Here is a 22,686-nt window from a genome sequence, read left to right on the forward strand (position 1 = left end):
TCTCATGTTGGCCACGCCCCCTTCACGTTGGAGGCCCCGCCCCCTCCCGGTCCCGGTCCCGGTCCCGGTCCCGCAGCAAGGAGGAGGCGGCGCGGCAGGGGCCGAGGCTGCTTTATGGGGGCGTCCAGGCCAGCGGGCGAGCGGAGCGGGGCCACTGCCCGGGGCTGGCGCTGCCCCCTCCCGGGACCGCCGGGCCAGCCCCGGTGCTGGTTCGAGTCCCGAGGCGGCGGCGCTGGGGGCGTCCCTGTCACAGCGGCAGCACGGGCGGGTACACGGCGCCGTCTGCCAGAGACAAACCGGGGTGAGGGGGCGCGGGGCGGGGGCCGGGGGGCGACGGGGGCTCCTGGGGCGCCTTACGCTTGGGGCTGCTCTGGCTGTCGGGCTCGGGCACCTTCCAGTCCAGCTTGCGGCCCTTCTCGTACAGGGCCTTGAGCACCTTGCGGAAGTCGTCGGGCTCGCTGCCGCCCTGGCTCAGCTCCAGGTACTTGCGGTAGAGCTGCAGCGCCGTGCGCGCGTCCTCGATGCTGTCGTGGGTCTCGCCCTGGATCTTTAGGTCTGGGGGAACAGAGCCCCCCCCCCCCCGGCGTCAGTGGGAACAGAGCCCCCACCACCACCACCACCCCCCTCCTCCAGCTGAGGATGCCGCCACTAACCCAGAAAGTACCAGGCAAGGAAGCGCAGGGAAATCATCCTCTTCCTCGGGATGTGGAACAGGTAGACAGTGTCGATCACCTGGTCCTTGGGCACCTGCAGGGCACAGAGGGGGCTGCTAACAGCTTCGCCCCCAGGGGCTGCTGCGGGGGGCGAGCCCCAGGGCTACTGTGGGCCCCCGAGCCTCCTCAAGCCCCTGGGGCCACGTTCGGGGAGGGGGGCTCAGCGCTGTCACCATGAGGTTGATGACACGGAAATCCTTCTGCAGCCCGTGGCCCACGAACTTGACGCCCACGTCGATGAGGAAGCGCAGCTTCAGGTAGGTGGACTTGAGCGTGGTGAGGTGCTTAGAGGAGATCTTGGCGTCCAGGTCTCCGGGCTTGATGCCCGAGTACTGAGTCAGGTAATCCACCACCTGCAGAGAAAGGGTCCGTGCCGGGGGGCTGAGGGCTTCGCCCCCTCCCCGTTTCCCCTGACGGCATCCCAGGGAGGATGCTGACATTATTCCGGCTGCCCCTCCGCTGAGTCGCAAAGCAGCCAGGCTGCGATAGCCCTGTAGGGAGCTGTGCAAAGCCAGGCAGCGGCCCCCTACCTGCTCTTGCGTGGAGATATAGTCATCAATGAAGGGGACCCCCTCGTTAGGGCCCTGGCCACGCACGCACGTGATCCTGGCCACCGACATCTGGCTGGGCTTGATGGTGGACTTGGTCCCATCACTGCGCAGCTCAGCCTCCTCCTGCGACGGCCGGGAGGAGAGCTCAGAGACCGGCAGCTCCTGCAGTGCCCGTGGGACCAGGCGCACCCCACGGAGCTGCCCCAGCCCCGTTCCGTGCCGCAGGGAGGGAACCGACCTCGTTCAGTGTGACGAACTCGGCATCCAGCCCCACCAGGTCACCCGCCTGCGGCATCTCGCTCAACATCAGCGGGATGAACGTGGCATGACACTTGCGCTGCTTGCGAGCCAGCGAGGCCTCCGCCAGCAGCACGCTGGCTTCGATGGGGTTCTTGACTGCAGGAAAAGGGGAAGGGCGATCAGCTGGGAGCCCGTGTCACTGGCCACACGGCCGCTTCCACCCAGACACTCACTGACGAGGTTGTACTTGGCATTGAGGTTCCTCCGGGCGTAGTACAGGATCGCCGGCACCTTCCAGCTCATGTCGAACTGCACCGCCTCGCACTGTGGGGAGGGGGGGCCAGTGCAGCATCCTGCTCCCACATCCAGCAGGAAACCCCCAGCACCGCAGCTCGACTCGAGGCCGGGGCAGACCCCGCTGCACCCCAGGCACTCACCTTATCCACAGGCTCGATGAGGAAGTCGTTGAAGAGATACCACTGCTGGTGTGTGACTCCCTGGCAAGAGAGGCACAGACATTGCATCAGGGACCCCCCCTGCAGGCGAAGGCAATGACTCCTCTACCTCTTTACTGGGGAAAGAGGGGTGTGACAACACCATGTGGGAACTCCCGCCCTTCCTGAGACACTGTGGGGAAACCCCTGCTGGCCTGGGTGGTGACGAGCCGTACTCGAAGCTCTCGGGCTTGGACGGGCACTCCATGGAGATGCAACAGATAACAGAGAGGGATGAAGTCTTGACATACTCTGGGAACTCCTGGTTTGAGCATCTCCACCAAATTAAAGAACTGCCCCGACCAGCCCCCTTCCCTCTGGCAGATGAGGTCACAGCCCTTTTACCTGGAACCACAAGGGCAGGCTGGCAACGTGCCTGTGGCTGAGGAGGAACTCGCCCAAGTAAGGGTGGGAAGAGCACTTCTTCAGCCCTCTCATCCCCATAAGGTGCCTGAGAAGCACTCGCCTGTTGAAGGCTGCCTGACATACTCAATAAATTGCACTCAACGCTTTTCTAAGAGACCTAGGAATGGGTCAGTTAAACCACCCGCTCCCTCAGTGAGCTCTGGGCAAGAACTCCTGGGCAAGGCAGGGTGCCCAGGGAGCAGGGCTGCTCCCACAGCAGCTGTGGGCTGGAGGGCACCGGTCCCGCAGGGCTCCTCACCTCCTTCCGCTGGTGATAGGTCTCTCCCACCTTGATGTGCCCCACCAGGCTGCCCCCTGTGCGGGAGTCCAGGATGTGGACAACGGTGGCCATGAGGTCGTAGACGTACACTGACTCGGGGTCATCGGACGGGCTGAGCTGCAGGAGGAACCAGCCCCGAGGGAAATGCCCGATCTGTCCTCCAGGCAGCTCCCAGACCTCCAGCCCAAACCCCCGCGCTCAGACGTGCAGAATTTTCCAGGCTGGCCATGCGTGAGCCGCTGACAGCTCACCCGAGGTGTCTCCAAGTCAGCCCCTTTATCTCTCGCCCACACACGCTCAGCAGAAAGCGGTTCTGCAGCAGTTCTGCTCCCGCAGCCCCATGTGCACATGACCACGCAGCCCCAGAAGGATCTTGTCAGACTTTACCTCATCGCTTTCACTCCAGTTGCAGACGTCTAGCTCCTTGTTCTTGGTCAGGCTCATCTTGATGGCGTGGGGGATCCAAATGTTCTTCAGTTCCTCCACAGAAGGATATGAATGCCCCGTGTCGGGGTTTCCCAGTTCCTTCCTGCAAGGAGAATCACGGAAGGCAGAGCGGGAGGGAGTCACGAGATGCCGTGTAGGCCAGAATCTCTGGGTCAGGATCCGCACCACCCAACCCACCCGTCAGCCAGCCTGTTCCTAAACCTTCCAAGGGACAGAGAGGGAGAGCCAGAACTGCACCACAGCTCCCAGCTGCCTAGAGCAGGGCCTTGGGAAAGGCAGACAACTACGTCAGCCAAAAAAGGGCCAACGCATGGTGCTGGGGCTTTTGTCAGTCCAAAAAGGGATGGAGAACAAGGGCCGAGGGCTCACGAGGGTATCTGAAAGCCGTGCTGCGCAGAGCACCCGTGCAGGATCGGTCTCAGAGCAGCAGACTGTTCCAGTTTAGGGCCCACAAGAACTACAGATAGGTAGATTATCAAATTCTCATTATGAAATGAGAAACGGCCTTGAGTTCTCCAAGGCCGGGAGGAGCAATGCTCAGCTAGAGCTGCCACCCCACAACAGTCACCTACCACTCTCCAAGAGAGATTTCTTTGCCTTTGGTGATCTCAAAGCCTCCTCTCCTCATCATGGCTCTCTGAAACGCATACTGGCAACGAAACACAGGGAAGTGTCAGCATGGAATGACAGGCTGGGCTCGGGAACATGTGGGTGACAGCCAGACCAGCAGCAGGGAAAAGACAGGGGCTGTAAAGTCAGTGACAGGGAAAAAGACAGCAAGGGAAACCCAACTGTCCACCAGCTCTGCTGGGCCCGTGCTCTGGGAAGCAGGCACCGCCTCGTTGCTCCTAGGTCCTAGGGGGCTGGGGGAATGAAAGTGTGATTCTACTGTAGTCCTGTCAGCTTTGCCACGGCAGGACATCTTGTCTTTTCCAACTCCAAAAGCACAGCTCGTGCTACAAGCATGACCAAATACCAGCATGTCCTCTGCAGATAAGGTACGGTGCTGCTTGGGTGGAGAGCAAGAGACTGTTAGAGACAGCGAGATCACAGGGGAAACACCTCCGCAGAACTGGACACGCAGCGAACCCTGTGCGGCAGGGAGAACAAGCCTGCTTCTGCCCCAAAGTGTCTCCCCCACCTCAGCCTGCGTCTTCCAGAAATCTGCTTCCTTGGAGCTGTTCACCTCACAGTTAATGACCAAGACGTCTGGCAGGCAGCGGATATTCCGGGTCTGAACCTGCAGAGAGAGCGGGAGATGGAAGCAGGGCAGCACTGAGAGCCCTGGAGAGGCTCACAGCAGGATTTGGGACAGCCTAATCCTCTTCCCTCCTCCTTGCTTTTGCCTACAGCACCACCTCCCCGCCGCCCGGCAGGGCTCCTGGCTGCTGGCGGTCAAGTAAGGGAAACCGAGGCATGGAGCAGGCTCCCGCATCCCCAGAGGCTGCGTCAGAACAGGTGTGCTTGGCTCCTGGGGGTTTCCCCCTGCCCTGGGGGTTTCGGCTGGGATCTGCATGACCCACAAGCCATGTTCCAGCGCCGCACAGCCCCAGCAGCCCAGGGAATACCCCGCACCACGCCAGCTTGCAGGCCAGGCTAGGAACGGAATCTCCTGCATCCGCTCAGGAGGTTCCCCACTGACTAATGGAGAAACTGCCCCCCGCTCCACCCGTGGCATGGGGCACTCACACCCTTCTCCCACACCCCCTCGCAGCTCACGGAACGCCACGCGCTCATGCTCCACTCCCAGGCTCACCGTGGGCTGGTACTTCTCACAGTTCTCACACCAGGCCTGCGTGTTCTGCTCCAAGCAGATGCTTCGCTTTAAAATTTGGGCAAACTCGTAATCTTTGACTGGCTTTTCTGAAGGGAGAAAGGAGAATAACGTCACCTTCCAACACACAAATCTTTACCAATATAGCTCAGCCAAACCTCTGGGGTTTTCCTCATAACCACCAGGGAGAAGGTCAACCCCCAAATCTGCCTTTCTGTAGCCAAAAGCTCAGCTGGTTGGAGACCCACCACTCGGCCTCGGCTGCCGGGCCTCCCACAGGCCAGACAACTGCAGGAGGTCATCACTGCAGGTGTCCCTCACCTGGAAAAATCACATCTCACCCACGCAGATAACGAGCCCTGCTCGGCTGCCCTGCCCCAGGGGAAAGGCAGCAGCGTGCCAGCTGCCAAGCCCTGCCCTGCCCTGCCCTGCCCGTTACCAGTGCTCTCAGGGTAGGAGAGGGTGAAGAGCAGCGTGGAGGACACGCGGACGGTTTCCTTGCCGCAGCGACACATGCTGCAGTTCTCCATCTCGCAGCTGAACAGCTGCCCAATAACCGAGTCCCCCGAGGACCCAAAGCTGCTGGAAAAAAGAAAAAAATCATCTGGGTTAGCAGGATCCCAGCGATCCCTGCAGAGCAGGGCTAGGCGGTACGGGGGGCTGACCACTGGGGACCCACACAGCCCTGACTGCACGGGGCCTAGGAGAGACAGGGTTCAGATCCTGCTGTAGCCCACAGATCTGTGTGCTCCCTTGTGGCACCCGGAGCAGGTGTAGGTGGCAAAAAAGCTCGTTCCCGAGGGACAGATGGAGCCACTGAGAGCCAGACCCCCTCCCCACCCCCAGGCCAGGGAGTTACCTGCTGCCAGCCCCCCGATACGCCTGCGGTCCCTCCTGCTCCTGGGTTTCCTGGTGCAGCTGAGTGAGGATAAAACGGTTCCAGCTCTGAATCAGCCGCCCCAGGTTCACCTTCCCTGTGGCTTCATCCGAGTCAGCCAGGATCAGCCCCAGCGCTGAAGCCTCTGGGATTGTGCGGAAAGCCCGCAGAAAGTTGCTTCCCTGGGGATGGGGCAAGAGCGGCATGTCACAGAGGTCAAGTGACAGGAGTTTCCATGCTGCTTGATGCCATCTCCTGGGAACCCAGCACCACCCTGCTCCTCTGTGCTCTCTCCCTGCTGCTTCACAGCACGCCTGGGCTAGCGACTGACCTGGCAGGGGTCTCCCCGGGACAGGTCCAGCATGTGGAAGAGCAAGCCCAGCTCGCAGCCCAGGCAGAACTCCTTCTGGCACAGGTGGTTCTGGACCAGGCAGCGGACCGGCTCCAAGAAATACAGCACCTGGCAGAGACAGGGCTGTCAGGAGCGGTCCTGGGGCTGCGGCAGCCCGGGCAGGGCTGGGCATCTCCCACCTGGATCATGCAGTTGCAGTAGGCATTGGGGATATGTGGCTCCAGGCCTGCAAACAGCGTCTTGTTGTAATGCTTGAAATCGAAATCTTCCAGCCCCAGCTTGGAGTATTTGATTGTGACCTGTGGAGAGATGCAAGGTGCTAAACAAACGCCCTCCCGTGGCACAGGACACCTGCAAAATGTCTGTGTCTCCCCACACTGGTAAGCTGGTGCTTGGGCTCACGCAGGTTCTTTGCCAGCCCCCTCTCCCCCGTGGCCCTGGGAGGCTACCCGGAGCCCTGGGAGGCTACCTTCCTGTACTTCTTGGCCACCATGTAGAGGTGCGGCTCCTCTTCCCGCCCAATCGGGGACTCGGGCACTTGGCTGAAGCTGTCGAACTCGTTGTCTGCCTCTTTTAACCGGTAGGGGATCTGCGAGGGGGAAGAGAAGGAAGCGCAGCTGAATCCTGAGGTGAAGCACCGCGTACTGACACAAGCGACTCCTGGGCTTTCCTGCCTCCCCGAATGAGCAAAGGAATAAACCAGAAGGGAGTGGGGCCCTCCCTTAACCTGCACGAGGCCTCCACACCTTCCTTGTTACTAGGGACTTATCACTGTGGGAAACTACAGCAGCGCTGCGGGCAAGGGCAAAACACAGCAGTGTTTTCCCAAGGACGAGGGACGTGCCCTAAACCTCCGGACCGGACAGCTCAAACCCTTCCTACTGCAAGGCGAGTTAGTGAGGGAGACGGGCCTCTGGCCCGACGGGGGGACTCCAGTCCTTCCGAGGACTGGTTCACCCTCTAACACTGCGGAAGGAGAGCTGTTGAACCCAGACCACGAGTCTGCCTCCTGTGACATCCCAAGCCAGAGAACTGCACCTCTCACAGCCCTGTCCCGAGCCCTGCAGAAAGCTCCGAGGCCATTTAGCGCGAGCAGGAGCCCCGTCCCTCCTCAGACCGCACCACGAGGGTGCAAGTCCCACAGGCAGCAAACCTCTGCCCCGACCTCAGGGCAGAACCCCCCAAGTCCTGCGCAGACGGCCCTGGGACCCTCAGCACCCTCCTGAGAGCAGGTACCTGGTTGCGGAGCTTGGTCCTCGGGTTCGGGGCGTAGCCAATGAACCCCACCTTCTTCATGGTACGCAGAATCTCAGGATCTACTGGAGGGGCTCGCCTACAAAACACGCTGGCACTTAGCGGCTGCTCCGTTTGGCAGCGTCACTTCACAGGAACCTTGCTGGACGCACTCAGGGACCCACCGGTGGGACATGATGGTTCCTCCCCCTCAGTCATTGCCCCAGAACCTCAGGGTTCATTTTCTGCCACTACAAAATACTTGGGCTCCATCACCAAAGTGCTGAGCATAAGTGTTTAGGACAGGGCTCAGGCAGAGAGAAAAGAAAAGTGCTTCCACACGTGCAGAAGGAGGCCAGGGCCTAACCAGGCGCTCCCCCCCAGGACCGTGAAGGTTTGATCACTCCCCGCTCTCTTCAGACCTGCCCATCGGTTTTGCTGTGCGAGGGGGAACTCATCTCGTGTTTTGGCAGCCACAAGACGGGGAGCAGAGCCCACCTCCTGCCCCCGCAGGGCACCCAGCTGCCCCCAGCCCCAGCTGGGAGAGGATCCCCGCTGGGACCAGCTTTCCCACTGTTTTTTACTGGGAGAGACCGGCAGATTACCGGGGTGCCGGGGCCGAGTTGGCAGCGGGCCAGTCCGAGAGCAGCGTCTCGCTGGTCAGCGGCACGGGGATGAGTGAGAGCGGCACGAGGTCCTGGTTCCAGTCCAAGTGGGGCAGCGTATCCACCATGCAGGGCAGGGCAAAGTCGGTCTCCCGGGAGTAGGCGTTGAAGGTGACCTCCGGGGAGTCGGCCCAGAGGTGGACGCATCCCTCCGAGTCGCCGAACGCCAGGGCCTGCTTGCTGGCAGAGACGTCGAAGGTCATGATGAGAGGCCCCACGGTGTTCACGTGGAAGATGTCGGCCGGGTTGGCGAGGCCGGTGGGCTCGCAGAACTGGCACTGACCTGCGCGAGAGGGAAGCGCGGAGCAAGGTGGCATCAGGGAGCAGGACGCCGTGACCCCAGCACGCCTCTCGCTTACGGGAGCGTCTGGCTGGGCTCAGATCACTCCCCCAGCTCCGTCCCGCGGGGGTTTGATGCTGAGAAGGGGCAGAGAGCGGGTGAGGGACGCAGCTTCGCCCACCTGTCTGGGAGATGATGGCCAGGCGGGAGGTGTAGGTGGGGATGAAGCGGAGGAAGAAGGGGTCGATGTGGACCTGCAGCGGGGTGGTGGCCCGCATCATGCGCAGGTCGTACACCTTCAGGAAGCGGTCGCAGGCCAGGCCGTTCATTCGGCTGGAGAAGCCGCAGGTCACCAGCAGGTTCCCGTGGACGTCAAAATCGGACAAGCTGCCTGAGTAGGCATCAAATTCGTGTTCCACCACAAACGTGCGTAGATCCCGCAAGGAGACCTGGGAGGGTAGGAGAGGTGCTGGGCGTACAGCTGCTGGCCACCTGGGAGCCCTCTGAGCTCTGGGAAAAAACAGAGACCGAATCCAGGGCACCCCAGGAGGAACCCGAGCATCAGCAGCGCTGCCAGGCAGGATGGGGATGGTGTTACCTTCCCCGAGGTGTGCCCGCAGAAAAAGAAGCGGTTTGATTGCCTCATGATGGTGATGCCGGGTACCTCCACGGTGTACTGGGAGGGACACAGAACAGGGGGGTGAGCGGGGCTGAGCATCGGGACAGAGCACCCACAGGACGCGGTGCCCCATGCCGCACCTTCTGCGTCTCCTGGACGGTGTTGAGGTCTATCTCTACCACGTGGTTCTGCAGCCCACCAACGAGCAGAGTGCTGCTGTCCGTGAGCAGGAGGCTGTGCATGTCCTCGGAGTCATCCATGCTGCAGAGGCGGAGAGAGGACAGAAGCTGGGACCTTCTCTACCAAGGTGGGACTGTCCCCTCGTTCCCAGCTGCCAGGGCAAAGCACTCACAGGTAGTCAAAAATGATGAGGCCCCCCCGTGACATGTACTTCAGGTTGGTTTTGGTCAGGAAAAGGACGCCGTTCTCCAGGCTCTGGATCTGCCGGATGTCGTCACTGCTGTTCACTTGGAAGGAGGAGTATCGCTCCAGCGTCGGGCCGAAGAACGAGGTGGCATGGCCCTAAAAAAGCAGCCCGGGACAGGCTCATCAAGACCCGCCCCAGCTTTGCCTGGACGCAACACAGGCAAACACCCCTCTGCACCAGTCGGGTCGAGGCAGGCTGAAGCCTGAAGGACTCCCTGCCTCTCTGTGTCCCCAGAACTACGGAAAATTGTTCAGACTTTTCCTTCGTAGGCAGACGTGAGTAAAGAACCAAAAAGCTCCACCATCCCAAGAGGTCAGGGCAGTGAAGCTACTTGGGAAACACCTGCAGGCAATTTGGTAGACAAATAAGCCTGAGTGTTTCCCGTGTTCCAGGACGCATCAGCCACTTCCAGCCACAAACCCTCTGCATCTGCGCAGCACACCTCCCAGTTTCCAAGCCGACCTTTCCAGCTATGACTCAACCCAGCACCAAACCGCTCTCTGCTTGCAACCAGCTTGTTGGAGCGTTCGGGTCTCAGGCTGCGACACCCACAGAGGCACCCGTGCTGCTGGCAGCCCCCTTCCACGCCTCGCTCCCCCCAGCGGCCCCGAGGCACCTACCCCGTGGTTCCCAACCCACAGCATTTCTTCGTGCAGGTCAAAATGGGAGACGGAGACGGGGACGCCCACTTCGGAGACGGCGGTGTGCAGCTCGCTGTACATGCCCTCCACGATGTGCACGGAGTCCGGCACCGCGATGCCCTCTAAGGGCACCCCCTCGGCATCCAGCTCCACGTTCTGCAGCAAGCTGGGGTTCAGGTGGGGGTCCAGGACGGGGTCGAGCGCCGGGTGGAGAGCGGGAGCATACTCGGCGAGGGAGGGGTCGAGACCTTCAAAATTCATGGTGAAAACCAGCGGCTCCCTGCGAAGCAGAAAAGGAACTAAGTGGGTCAGCCAGAAACACCGAGCGCCCCGGTTCCTAGAAACGGCTGCACAGGCACGGTGACTCCGGCCGATGGAAAAGGCGGCCGGAATCCCCGGGGAGCGCAAGGTGCACCTCTCCCAGCCGGGGACACGGGCGGCACCGAGCCCACGCACGCAGCCGCCCCCGTGAAGTCCCCTCCCGGGACACACTCAGCGCCCCGTCACGGCCGGCAACTGCCGGGGGACGGGGCCGCGGCGCCCCGGGCCCGCTGACATCAGCCCCGGTGCCCCGGCAGCCCCCGCGGGGAGCTGGGCCCCGACTCCGAGCACCTCCGGGCTCCGGCTGCCCCCCCGCCCCCGGTGCTGCCCCCCCGCCCCCGGTGCTACCCCTCCCCCCCGGTGCTGCCGCCCCCTCCCCGTGCGGCCCCCGCCGCCCTCCCGGCCCCGCGCCTGCCTCCGGTCGCCGCCGGGCGGCTCCGGTGCGGCGCGGCGGGCCCAGGCCCGGCCTCCCCGGGCCCTCCGCCCCGGGAGCCGCTCCCCACAATCCCCCCGCGCCCGGGGGACACAGCGGCCGTTCCCGAGCCCGCCCGCCGTTACCGAACGGCCCCTGGCGGAGCCCCGCCGGGCCGCCGCCGCCCCTCTCGCCGTCGCTATGGCAACCGCGCCCCCCGCTCTCCCGCCCGGAAGCCGCCCCGCCCCCTTGCGGCAGGCGAGCCAATGGCAGCGCGGAGCGGCGGGCGGTGACCAATCAGCGCCAGCGGGAGGCGGGACGAGGCGGGCGGCCCGCCGGACGGCGCGGCGGAGGGGACAGAAAGCTGCGGGCGGACGCGGCCCCGACGGCGCCGGGGCCTCACCCGCCCCGTCCCGCCCCCGCGCCAGGCCGGGCCTCGGCGGGGGGCTCGGGGTCCCCACGGGGCCCTGCGGACCCCCACGGGCCCCCCACGGACCCCCACGGGCCCCCGGGTGCTGCAGAAGCAGCAGCCCTGGCCCGCACAACGGCCTCCCGCAGGGTCCCACGGGGTCCCACACAGGGTCCCGCAGTGTCCCATGGGGCCACACGGAGCCATGCAATGTCCCACAGTGTCCCGCAGTGTCACACACAGGGTCCTCCAGTGTCCCACAGGGTCTCACAGGGCTCCGCAGTGTCCCACAGGGTCCCCTGGTGTCACACATCGATCCCTGCCATCCCATGGGGGCCCACGCAGTGTCCCACCGTGTCTCGCAGTGTCCTGCAGCGTCCCACGGGGCCACGCAGTGTCACACACAGTGTCCCCCAGTGTCCTGCCATGTTGTGCAGTGTCCCATGGGACCACTCTGTCCTGCAGTGTCCCGCAGTGTCCCACAGGGCCACGCAGTGTCTGTCTGTCCCATGGGGTCCCACAGGGTCCCACACAGGGTCCCGCAGTGTCCCACGGTGTCACGCAGTGTCCCACGGGACCACTCTGTCCTGCAGCGTCCTGCAGTGTCCCACAGTGTACCGCAGTGTCCCACAGGGTCCCGTGGTGTCACACATCGATCCCTGCCATCCCACGGGGGTCCCATGCAGTGTCCCACAGTGTCCCACAGTGTCACACACAGGGTCCCGCAGCGTCCCACGGGGTCACACGGAGCCACACAATGTCCCACAGTGTCCGGCAGTGGCCCACGGGGTCCCCTGATGTCACACACCGATCCCTGCCATCCCACGGGGGTCCCGCACTCCCCCCCGGCCCAGCAGAGCATCCCCCCGCTGCCCCCAGCCCGTGCCACAGCCGCCGTCCTCCCGCCCCCCCCCCCCTCCCTCCCCCCACCGTCCCGGAGCCCCGCGGCCGGGCTGGGGGCTCCGGGGGGGGCCGCGGAGGGGTCGGGCACCCGCCGAGTCCCGGGGCCGGTCCGCGGCGGGGGCGAGGGCCGGGGGCGCCGCTCCCGGGGAAGGCCGGGGGCAGCCCCGCCGGGCAGGGACCGGGAAGCGCCGGAGCCGCCCCGTCGGGGCCGCCGCGATTGCGGAGCCGCGGGCAGCACGGCCCCGCCCGTCGGGGCCGGGGCTACAGAGGGTGCGGGGGGGGGGGCCAGGGCGGGGGTCCCCGGGGGCCACAGGGGGCCGGGGCAGCCCCGCCGGGGCACAGCAGCACCGGGGCCCTCCCTGCAGATTCCCCGGGCGATCGGAGGGCACCGGGCGGGGCCGGTGGTGCCGGGGAATGGGGAGGGGGGACCTGGGGGGCACCGGGTGAACGCCGGGGGGCACCGGGGGGGCCACAGAGGGCCACCGGGTGAACACTGGGGCGACACCGTTGGCCACCGGGAGCCACCGGGTGAACACCGTGGGGACATCAGGGGACACCGGGGGACACCGGGTGAACACCGTGGGTATACCGGGGAATACTGGAGGACACCGTGAGCCACCGTGAGCCAGCGGGTGAACACCGTGGGGACACCGGGGCTCCGCTCCGCGCTGCACCGCGCCCATCCCATCCCGTCCCGTCCAAGGCGGGGACCGCAGGTGAGCCCGGGCCGGGAGCAGTGCGGGGCCCCGGGATGCCCGGTGCCGCCGGGCGCGGAGCCACCAGGAACTGCCCCGGGTTTTCCTGCCCGTCCCGTCCCAGCGCGGGGCCGGGGCCGGGCGCGGCGGGGCGCAGCTCGGGGACCCCGGCCCGGTATCGGTTCTGCTTTCGGGGGAGGCGGCGATTTCGCAGTAACGGGGGGCGGGTGCCACCTGCCCCGGGGATTCCCCACCTGCCGCCGCCGCCCCATAAGAGCCCGGTGGCGGCTCCGGTGGCGGCACCGTCTCGCCATGGCCCCGCTCCGCCGCCTCTGCCTCTGCCTCCCGGCGCTGCTGCTGCTGCTGCTGCCGGCGCCGCCGGTCGCCGCGGCCCCGGCCCCGGTCCCGGTCCCGGGCACCGACTGGGCCGCCTGCAAGGACCTCTCCCGGGAGCTGTCGCGGCTGCTGGGGACGCTCAAGGAGCCGCACTCGGAGCTGGTGAGCGGCGGGGCTCCACTGGGGCGGGGGGACCGGAGGAACTGGGGGGGTCCCGGGGGATGCTCGAGGAACGGGGGGGCCTGGAGGACACCCGGGGAAGGGGGGGGGGCAGGCTGCTCCGGGAGGGGTCGGGGGGCACGGAGCCCCTGCTAACGCCCCTCTGCCAGAACCGGGTGCAGATTGCTGTGGAGGACCCCGAGGGGGATTGTGCCACCCGCATCCGCTGCAGCGATGCCTGCGACCCCTCTGCACTGGACACGAACAACACGGTACTGGGATGGGGGGGCAGGGGGCTTGGGGGAGGGCTGGGAGGGTGGCAGGGGACCCTGAGGGGGCTCACGGGGCGTCCCTGGGGGTGGCCAGGCCAATGGCTCATCCCCAATGGGGCACGGGGATGCTCTGAGGATGTGCCTCAGGGTGCCTGGGGGTCCTGGGTGTTGCAGAGGTGCCTGGGGGGTCCTAGGGGTAGTGGGGAGGTGTCTGGGGGTCCTCGGGGTGATGTGGAGGTGCCTTGGGGTCCTGGGGTGTTGCAGAGGTGCTTGGAGGTCCTGGGGTGGTGGGGAGGTGCCTGGGGGTCCTGGGGTGTTGCAGAGGTGCTTGGGGGGTGCTAGGGGTGGTGGGGAGGTGCCTGGGGGTCCCAGGGATGGTGGGGAGGTGTCAGGGGGTCCTAGCGGTGGTGGGGAGATACCTGGGGGACTCAGGGATGCTGGGGGTCCCCGAGGTGGCCAGGGGATGTGCCCAGGGGACCCAGGGGTGCTGGGGATGTGCCTGGGGATGTCAGGGGCGCCAGAGATGTGCCCAGCGGTCACAAGCGTGCCTGGGGATCTTGAAGGGAAGGAATGTGCCTGGGGCGGGGGGTCTTGGGGTTGCTGGGGATCTTGAGGGTTCCCAGGGGATGTGGTGGGAGCTCTCAGCGTGCCCAGGGATGCCCAAGATGGTCCCCAGGTGTCCCGGACCTCTGGCCTCACCCCCACTCCTTCTCCCACAGCGCTGCCTGCGACGGATCCTGCAGGGGCTGCAGCACTACCGGGACCTGCTGGGCTCCGAGATCTTCAGCGCCCACCGCCTGCCGCAGCTGGAGGCCACGCTGGACCGGCTGCTGGGGGTCGTGCAGGTGAGCGATGCAGCACTGCCCCTGCCCTGCGCCTGGGACAGCGGCACCCCCAGGCCCTGGGCCCGCTGACCCCCTTCTCCCCCAGCAGGCACCCGGCCGCCCCTGCCAGGCTCCCCTGGGCCCCACCACCCCAACCTGGGCCGAGTCGCTGCTGCCGCAGCTGCGGCACCAAGCGCTCGAGCAACTCCAGTCCTTCACCGCCGTCATGAGCCGCGTCTTCACCTACAGCGCCAGACCCCACTGATGCCGCCCGCTGTGGGCTCCCCATTATTTATTCCCCCTCCTCCCTGAGGGGCTATTTATGAGCCGTGCTCCCTATTTATCTGGGGTATTTATGGGTTTCTAATAAAGGGCTGAACGATGAGGAGCTGCTGTCTGCTGCGGGGCTGAACCCAGGGCTGCCCCACGAAGCACCAGGGTCAGCTGGGGGGAAAAGGGTTTATTTACAGGGGGAGCTGGGGGGGGCAAGTCACTGGAAATCACTGGCATCGATGTGGAGCGGGGGAAAGTCGGTGTCCACGGTGAAGAGGGAGCTGGTGGCAGGCAGGGCTGTGTCCTCGGGCTGTGGCAGGAAGGGGTCGCGGGGGTCCAGGAGCGCAGCACTGCCTGCGGGACGCAGGGGGGTCAATGCTGCGGGACCCCCGTGGCCCCCAGCTCCCCCAGCCCCAGGCACTCACCCCCCAACCTGGCGTCCATCTGCCCCAGCCCGCTGTCCATGTTAGGCATCAGCTCCGCTGCCTCCAGCGTCTCCAGTGTCCCCGTGCCCGGCTCCAGGTCTTGCTCCAGGAACTGCAGCAGCTCCTGCATGTCCTGGCCCTGAAGCACCGGCCCCAGGTCCCCCAGCCCCGCTGGCAGCAGCCCCTGATCATCTGTGACTGGCAGTGGCTCCGCAGTGCCAGGGCCTGGCTGCAGCAGTCCCTGGTCCCCAGCTCCCACTTGTTGCAGCACCCCCGTGGTCCTGGGCGCTGACTGCAGCGTCCCCACCACCCCGGGCAGCACCTGCAGAGTCCCCAAGTCCCCTGCTCCCACCTGTAGCATCCCCTGGCCCTTGGGGATGAGCTGCAACAGCATCTGTGGCTCCATGGCCCTGGCTGCCACTTGCTGCGTCCCTCGGTCCCCAGCACCCCCTTGCTGCAGCATCCCTGTACCCCCGGGCAGCACCTGCAGCGTCCCTAAGCCCCCTGGCCCCACCTGCAGCGTCCCCTGGCCCTCAGGGATGAGCTGCAGCACCAGCTGCGGCTCCTGCGCCCCGGTCCCTGCCTGCAGCATCTCCAAGCCCCCTGGGCCCACTTGCACCAGCGGTGGTGTCTCTGGGCCCCGGGACCCTGGCTGCAGCATCCCTGGTCCCATGGGGTGTTGCGTCCCCGGGCTCCCGGCCACCACCTGCAGCACCCCTGGGCTCACGGGCTGCAGTGTTCCTGGTCCCAGGGGCTGCTGCATCCCTGGGCTCCCGGCCACCACCTGCAGTGTCCCTGGGCTCACGGGCTGCAGTGTTCCTGGTCCCAGGGGCTGCTGCATCCCTGGGCTCCCGGCCACCACCTGCAGTGTCCCTGGGCTCACGGGCTGCAGTGTTCCTGGGCTCCCGGCCACCACCGGCACTGTCCCGGGGCTGGTGGGTTGCAGTGATCCCAACCCGCTGGGCTGCAGCTGCAGCGTCTCCAGGTTTTCTGTGGCAACTACCAACTCCTCTTCTGTCTGCCATGACTCGTTGGCCTGCCTGCAGGGAGAGAGGGCAGGTCCGGGTCAAGGTCAGGGTTGGGGTCCAGGGATGAGAGGGGTTTCCCCCTCCAGGGACTGAGCCGTCCCCCTGCCTCACCTGGAGGACACGCGGATGAGGCGCTGGTTCAGGTATTCCTTCTTCTCCGTCAGGCTCCCTGGGGGCAGAGAGGAGAGTTTGGAGGGGGCGGCGGGCGCTCCGTCTGCACTGCGCCGAGCCGCGCCGCGCGGTGCCGCACCCTCCTGCCGCTGGCTGTAGTAGGGACTGAAGGCTTCGTCACGGGGGGTGTCGGGGTACAGGAACAGGAGTGGGTTCTCGGGGATGTTCTCCTCGGCCAGCAGCTGGTAGTCGCGGATGATGTCGGGCAGCGCCAGGGAAGCCAGCTCGACGGTGGTGTAGGGAACCACGGCCCGGAAGGCAGGGCGCCCTGCGGGATGGGGTGCTGGGGGTCAGCGGAGGGGAGGCCTGAGGCTGGGGTGAGGGGCTTGCGCTGGGGGGGGGGGGGGGGGCACGCTCACCGCTCTCAGGATGCTCCACCCAGGTGAAGGTGACCCCCCCCAGGACGCTCTCACTGAAGCGAATCAGGAACGTCCCCGTCCGCTTCCCCTTCAGCAGCTTCTTCTCTTGCTTGCGGCTCACGAAGCCCAGGATGAGGCTGGGAGAGGTGCCGTCAGCCACTGCGGCCCCCAGCCCCCCGGCCCCCCAGCCCCAGCCCTACCCGTCCTTCCAGAGCTTCTTGAGGTGCTCCTGGAGCAGGCCCAGGATCCCATCCAGCCAGGCCCAGAAGGAGAAGCCGGCGGCACCGTCCTGCGGGAGCAGGTGCGTGAGAGGGGGCACGCAGGACCGTGGGGCGTGCAGGACCGGGGGGTGCAGGACCAGGGGGCGCGCAGGACCGGGCGCTGCTCACCTTGGAGAACTTGGACCAGGACAGGACGCTCTCTGGAGACGGCTTCGAGCCTTGGGGAGGTGAGAGCGGGATGAGGCGGGGGGCACAGCTCCAGCCTGGGTGCCCAGCAGGGCTGGGGGGGGCTGACGCCCGACCTTACCGAGGAGCTTCTCGGCCAGCATGTGGAGATGCTCCCGGCTCAGGCCCCGCTCGGCCACGCTCTCGAACTGCCAGCTCAGCACCTCGGCCAGCCGGGGCCAGGGCGCTGGGGGCGGCGTGGCAAAGAACTGCTGGTCCTGCAGGGATGGGGGATGAGGGACACGGGGCAGGGACCAGGCTGAGGACAAGGCACGGGGCAGGGACAGGGGACAGATACAGGAACAGGGCATGGGGTGGGACCGGGACCAGAACCAGGGACAGGTCAGACAGGGACTGGGAACAGGAGCCCAGGACAGGACACGAGGACAGAGAGTGGGCCTGGAGCAGAGACAGGACACCAGGACACCAGGGTATAGGGAGATGGGGCTTGGAGGGAGACACGGGGCTGGAGGCAGTGGGGCGACAGCGTGGGGCCGCACGGGTCCCGCTTGCCTTGGGGTTGGGGCTAAGCATGTTGAACCAAAGGATGGAGGCCCAGGCGCTGGAGAGCTGGTTGTTGCTGTTGGAGATGATGACGAAGGGCAGGGTGGAGGTCTGTGGGGGGAGCAGGAGGTCAGGCCGGGTGGTTCCTGGCCCCCCAGCCCCCCTAGGCCCCTGCCCTCACCTCCAGCTGCATCTCCAGCCCGCAGTACGCGTACGCCAGCGTGAAGGTGATGAGATGCAGCTCCTCTGTCACGGCCAGGGGACCCTGCGCAGATGGGGCACCGTGAGCTGCCGGCCACCCCGCACCCCCACTGCCCCGTAACCCTGTACCCACCTCATTGGAGCCTTTGCTGCCCTTGCCCGACCCGCTGATCTTCTGCTCCTTCAGCGTCTGTGGGGCAAGAGAGGGTCAGCACGGGGCCTGGGGCAGGGGCTCGGGCCGGGGTCCTCTCCCACTGCCCAGCCCCATGGGGACCCAGGTGCCGGGGCCCGTACAAGGTACTGGAAGTCGCAGATCAGCCCCTCCCGGGGGCTGTCGCCGGCCAGGAGGGTTTTGCTGCTTGAAGTCAGGATGTTGAACTTGCGAAACCTGGGGGGGTGGAGAGAGGCCGTGGGGGGAGGCTGCCGGGACCCCTGGGGAAGCTGGGACCCCTGGGTGGGCACCAGCCCTGCCCACCACAGCTGGCGCTCGGCTCTCACCCTCGTGTCTTCGGAGGGTCCCTGCAAGAGACAACGCAGAGTCAGCGGCGTTGGGACCCAGGCCCACCCGATGGGGCAGGGGGACCGGGGACTGCCCCGGGCTGCGTGGGAGACCTCAGCCTGGTGGGTGCCGACCTGTCGATGTGGATCGTGGCCTCCATGCGGTGGTTGCGGTCGTGCAGGCGGACCAGCAGGCGGGCGCGGGTGCAGAACTTGCTGGCCGTGCGCAGCACCAGCGGCCGCTTGGGTGTGTTGGGCATGCTGGGCTGCTGCTCCACCACGAAGGCGCTGGGGGCACAGGAAGGAGGCGGTCAGAACAGCCCCCGCCCCTGGTCCTGGCCCCCCCCCCGCTGCCCCCACCTCTGCAGCAGGCAGGTGAGCTGCTCCCGCAGCCGCGTCTCCAGGAGGGGCGTCTCTGCCTGCAGCGGGTCCCGCTCATAGGTCACCTTCTGCTGCAGCTCTCCCAGCGCCCGCAGCAGCTGCAGCAGCTGGAAGAGCCCCTCGCCCAGCGCCGTGAACCTGCGGGTGCCCCTCGGGAGTCAGTGGGGTCCGGCCGCCCCCCACTCAGCCCCCCCCGGCCCGTCAGTACCAGGCCTCCAGCTGGTGCAGGCGGGTGTCCACGGGGGCCCCCAGGCAGCTGCGCTGCTGCCGCTCCTGCCAGGCCTTCAGCTCCTGCTGCAGGAAGTCCCGCAGGGTCTCGCTGCGCCCCAGGAGCTGCTGCATCTGCGCCACCACCTCCTGCAGGGGGACACGTGTCCTGAGTGGGGGCACGGAGCGGCTGCAGCCCCCCCCGGCCCCGGGTCCAGCCCCAGCCCCCTCTCACCCGCCGCTGCCGGTCCAGGTTCTGCAGCTTGGCCTGGAGGGATTGGACCTGCCGGATGTACTCAGGGTCGTTAGTCTGGTCCTGGCCTGCAGGCAGTGGGGTGGGAGGGTTGGGGGGGCACAGGGCAGCGCTGGCAACATCCCCCCCCCCAGGATGGGCAGGATCGGGCCCTACCTGGCAGGTAGTGCACCTTGTAGCAGAAGTCAAAGGCATCCTGCAGGTCCTCCAGGTGCCGGAAGGCGCGCTCGGCCTCCTGGGGACAGAGGGTGTGAGGGTCCAGGCAGCCCCCGCAGGGCTGGGGGGGCCAAGGGGGACGTTACCTGTAGGGCTGTGTGGAACTCAGCCAGGCGCCGCTGGATCTCCTGCTCCCGGTCACTCTTCGGGGGTGTGCTGGGCGCCGGGGCGGCCTCCCCCTGCGGAGGTACGGGGGGCGTTGGGCACCATTTGGCTCGGCCCTGCTGCCTGGGGGGGGCCCTGCCACCCGGGGGGGGTCCCAGCCTACCTGCCCCCCCGCCTGCCCCAGGCGCAGGATCCGCTGCTCCTCCTGCAGCAGGTTGGCCACCAGGTTGGCGAAGCTCTCCGGGCACTCCTCAAAAGCAGCCTGCGGGGAACGGGGTGGGGGGTCAGTGGGCACGGAGCCCCAACCCCGCCCCCCCCCCACGCCCCGCTGCCTACCTGGAGGTCCCGGCGCGCCTTGCGCAGGTTGTGCTTCAGCATGAAGTCCTCGTCGCCCAGCCCCAGGCTGCCCAGGCGCTCGTCCAGCAGCGCCAGCAAGGAGTGGAAGAGCATCCGGGCGTGGGACGAGAGCGGCTCCGTCGCCTGCAGCCTGCGGGCACCGCAGCTCAGCGCCCGCCCGGCCCGGCCGCGCACCCCCAGTCCCAATTCCCCCTCCCTCCGCCCCCACCCCGTACCAGTCCTGGTCCTCGATCCAGGCGGCCAGGCACTGCCGCACCGCCATGGGCAGCGCGGCGGCGGCGTACAGCTGGTGCACCTGCTCCAGGTGGGTGTTGGCCAGGTTCTGCACCTCCTGCCACTGCGCCATGCTGCAGGGAGGGGGCATCAGGGGGTGGGGGGTGTCGGGGGGGGGGGGGGGATGAGAGGGTGTCAGGGCAGCCCCACGGACCCCCCGCTGGCCGCAGGGCCAGATGGGGGCTGAATTGGTGAACTCATCGCCCGCTCCCCCCGCACTCCCCTGCTCGACCCCTCCCAGTCCCCCTCCTCCTGGGACACTCCCCCCCCAGCAGAACCCCCCAGGCCCCTTCCCCAGGCGGCTCCTCGCAGCCCCCCCAGCAGCAGCCCCGTGGGGACCTGCTCCCTAAAATGGGGCGCCCACCAGTGACCCCCACCCCGGACCCCCTCCTTTGGAAAGGAGCCCCCCGAGCACGCCCGGAGCCCCCCGCAGGGGACAGCCTGCAGGGAACACCCCCCGATCGGGACCCCCACCCCCAGGGGACACCCCCCCATGGGGTCACTCCCTGATCGGGACCACCCCCCCCCAGCAGGGGACACCCTCCAATCGGGACCCCCCCCTGCAGGGGACACCCCCCCCATGGGAACAACCCCCGATCGGACCCCCCCACCGCTTCGGGACCCCCCCCCGCAGAATACACCCCCCGATCGGGACCCCCCCCGCAGGTGACACTCCCCGATCGGGACCCCCCCCCGGAAGGGGACACCCCCCCGTGGGGTCACCCCCCGATCGGGACCCCCTCCCCCGCCCCGCCGGGGCCCCCCGCGCCCACCTGGGCGCTCTCCGCGACTCCCGGGGCAGGAAGGCGCCCAGGCCACGCCCCTTCCCCGCTCCGCGCCGCGATTGGCGGAGCGCGGCGGCGCGGCCACGCCCCCCTCCCAGCCGGCTGAACGCGGGTTCCTGCGGGGCGGCCGGCTTCCCCGAAATGACGTCAGAGGGCGGGGCCACGAGGGGGCGGGATCAGTCGGGACAGGCCTGGACGGGCGGGGCTCGTGGGCGTGGCCACGACGTGGGCGTGGCCAGCGGGGGGTGCGGGAGGAAATGGCGGCGCCGGGGGACTCGGGGGGATTGGGGGGGCGGCAGCGCCGGGGGGCCGCCGGTGCGGGGCCGGGGTCCCGCTGCCACCGGGGCTGGGCCGGGCCGGGGTGACCCAGGCCGGGCCGCCCCGCGGGGCCAAAGTCCCCGTGCCCCAGGGCAGGGCGGCCCCGCCGTGACCCGGGGCTGGGGACAGGGGTAGGGACAGGGACAGGGACACAGGAGGGGAGGGGGACAGGGGACAGGAGCTGGGGACAGGGGTGGGGACAGGGAAGGGGATAGGGACGGGGATAGGGATGGGGACAGGGGATAGGGCCAGGGGATGGGAATGGGGGATAGGGACAGGGATGGGAACAGGGATAGGGGCCGGGATAGGGACGGGGACATGGACACGGGTGGGGATGGGGAGAGGAGATGGGAATGGGGACGGGGATACGGATGGGGACAGGGATAGGGACAGGGACACAGAGCCAGGCGCCCCACGGGGCCTTTATTCAGACGATGAGGACGGGGCCGCTGTAGGTAGCGGGGGCTGTCGGAGCTTCCCCTTCCGCCGTGAAGTAGCCGAAGAGTGCCCGCACCCCGGCCTTGAGCCCTGGCTGCAGCCCCAGCCCCAGGCCCATGGCCACGGGGCCGCTGGCACCGGCGGTGAGGGCGGCCAGGCCAGCATAGCCCAGGTCCTGGGCCACCTCCAGGGCCCGCTCGGAGGCCAGGACCTCGCAGCCCTGGAAGGCGAAGTAGATGCTGGTGCCCAGGTTGTAGAACAAGCTGACGCCCGGCACCCACTCCAGCACCCCGTGGGCCTCCTGCTCCCCCGGCGGGCTGCAGGCATCGTCCTTGCCATCCCGCCGGGCCCGGGCTGCGCGGCGGCACCGAGGGGGCCAGGCACGGGCCCCACGGCGCCCTGGGGCTGGCACCCCATGCGGCAGCGGCAGGGTGCCAGTCCTGGGGCTGCAGGGCCCAGCCGGGCCAGGGTGCCCCAAGTGCACCAGGCTGAAGAGCAGGGGCAGGGCGCGGGGGCTGGGGGTGTCACGGAGCCCCGCCAGGCCCCGCAGCAGGGCGGTGGCCGCAGGCGTTCCCAGCTCCCGGTGCAGCCCCAGCACCGTTGCCTCGGCCTCAGGGCCGCACGTGGCTCCGCTCAGTGCCAGGGCCAGGGCGGCGCGGGCCAGGGCGCGGGGCAGCGGGGGGAGCCGGGAGAAGCCAGGCAGGGCCTCAGGGTGCAGGACCCGGCAGGAGACCCCGCGCCCCCGCAGCGCCTGGGGGGGGGCGAGCTCTGCCAGCAGCCCCCGCGCATCCGCCTCCAGTGGGGTGGGGACATGGGTGCTGCCGCCCCCCAGGCCGAGAAGGAGGAGGAGGAGGAGGAGGAGGAGGAAGAGCAGAGCCTGGGGCATGGCGGCAGCTCCAGGACAGCCTGTAGAGGCAGGAGAGGGGGCAGAGCTGTCAGCCCCCTGCAGCTGCAGCCCCCCCACGCCCCCCCAGCACCCCAGCTCACCCCCTTGCGTCCGCTGGCGTCCCCTCGCCCCTCTGCTGCCACCGCTGCTGCGGCCAAACCCTCCGTGGCCCGTTTATAGGCGCCGTTATCAGGAGCCGGTTGCAACACGCAGGGACAGGAGTGGGGCACAGG

General features: G+C 67.4%; 4 protein-coding genes across 6 annotated transcripts; 1 reads left to right on the forward strand and 3 right to left on the reverse strand.

Moving 5' to 3' along the window:
- Positions 1 to 94: 94 nt before the first annotated feature.
- On the reverse strand, positions 95 to 10,973 carry PAN2 (poly(A) specific ribonuclease subunit PAN2). 3 transcript variants are annotated; one of them, XM_035570246.2, is made up of 26 exons: positions 10,878 to 10,973; positions 9,978 to 10,278; positions 9,283 to 9,452; positions 9,071 to 9,191; positions 8,910 to 8,987; positions 8,493 to 8,760; positions 7,972 to 8,314; positions 7,370 to 7,466; positions 6,603 to 6,722; positions 6,313 to 6,432; positions 6,113 to 6,241; positions 5,764 to 5,963; positions 5,344 to 5,486; positions 4,887 to 4,993; positions 4,272 to 4,370; positions 3,703 to 3,779; positions 3,071 to 3,212; positions 2,663 to 2,800; positions 1,942 to 2,001; positions 1,738 to 1,828; positions 1,503 to 1,660; positions 1,244 to 1,387; positions 887 to 1,066; positions 654 to 747; positions 358 to 555; positions 95 to 282 (listed from the first exon to the last, which is right to left on the reverse strand). In XM_035570246.2, the coding sequence occupies exons 2-26, from the start codon at positions 10,257 to 10,259 to the stop codon at positions 248 to 250; spliced, it is 3,594 nt and encodes a 1,197-aa protein (XP_035426139.1). In that variant the 5' UTR covers positions 10,260 to 10,278; positions 10,878 to 10,973; the 3' UTR covers positions 95 to 247. The 3 variants fall into 3 exon arrangements, with proteins under 3 accessions (XP_035426139.1, XP_035426140.1, XP_050571887.1); XM_035570247.2 differs by having other exon boundaries at positions 5,344 to 5,483; positions 10,878 to 10,971; XM_050715930.1 differs by lacking the exon at positions 95 to 282 and having other exon boundaries at positions 665 to 747; positions 10,878 to 10,959.
- A 2,077-nt stretch (positions 10,974 to 13,050) lies between these two features.
- On the forward strand, positions 13,051 to 14,594 carry IL23A (interleukin 23 subunit alpha). Its single transcript, XM_050715979.1, has 4 exons — positions 13,051 to 13,236; positions 13,404 to 13,505; positions 14,225 to 14,350; positions 14,436 to 14,594. The coding sequence occupies exons 1-4, from the start codon at positions 13,051 to 13,053 to the stop codon at positions 14,592 to 14,594; spliced, it is 573 nt and encodes a 190-aa protein (XP_050571936.1).
- A 137-nt stretch (positions 14,595 to 14,731) lies between these two features.
- STAT2 (signal transducer and activator of transcription 2) lies at positions 14,732 to 20,866 on the reverse strand. Its single transcript, XM_035570216.2, has 23 exons — positions 20,800 to 20,866; positions 19,969 to 20,100; positions 19,733 to 19,883; positions 19,560 to 19,658; positions 19,378 to 19,470; positions 19,232 to 19,310; positions 19,058 to 19,143; positions 18,824 to 18,972; positions 18,595 to 18,753; positions 18,370 to 18,522; positions 18,235 to 18,255; positions 18,031 to 18,124; positions 17,870 to 17,926; positions 17,717 to 17,800; positions 17,545 to 17,646; positions 17,114 to 17,249; positions 16,975 to 17,024; positions 16,786 to 16,874; positions 16,586 to 16,722; positions 16,306 to 16,494; positions 16,167 to 16,224; positions 15,028 to 16,067; positions 14,732 to 14,956 (listed from the first exon to the last, which is right to left on the reverse strand). Exons 2-23 carry the CDS (start codon positions 20,097 to 20,099, stop codon positions 14,820 to 14,822), a joined length of 3,294 nt encoding a protein of 1,097 aa, XP_035426109.1. The 5' UTR covers position 20,100; positions 20,800 to 20,866; the 3' UTR covers positions 14,732 to 14,819.
- Positions 20,867 to 21,556: 690 nt separating this feature from the next.
- APOF (apolipoprotein F) lies at positions 21,557 to 22,639 on the reverse strand. Its single transcript, XM_035570219.2, has 2 exons — positions 22,555 to 22,639; positions 21,557 to 22,473 (listed from the first exon to the last, which is right to left on the reverse strand). The coding sequence occupies exon 2, from the start codon at positions 22,451 to 22,453 to the stop codon at positions 21,557 to 21,559; it is 897 nt and encodes a 298-aa protein (XP_035426112.1). The 5' UTR covers positions 22,454 to 22,473; positions 22,555 to 22,639.
- Between the last annotated feature and the right edge of the window lie 47 nt (positions 22,640 to 22,686).

Source organism: Cygnus atratus, chromosome 29 (assembly GCF_013377495.2).
Source record: "Cygnus atratus isolate AKBS03 ecotype Queensland, Australia chromosome 29, CAtr_DNAZoo_HiC_assembly, whole genome shotgun sequence".
Classification (NCBI taxonomy): Eukaryota; Metazoa; Chordata; class Aves; order Anseriformes; family Anatidae; genus Cygnus; species Cygnus atratus.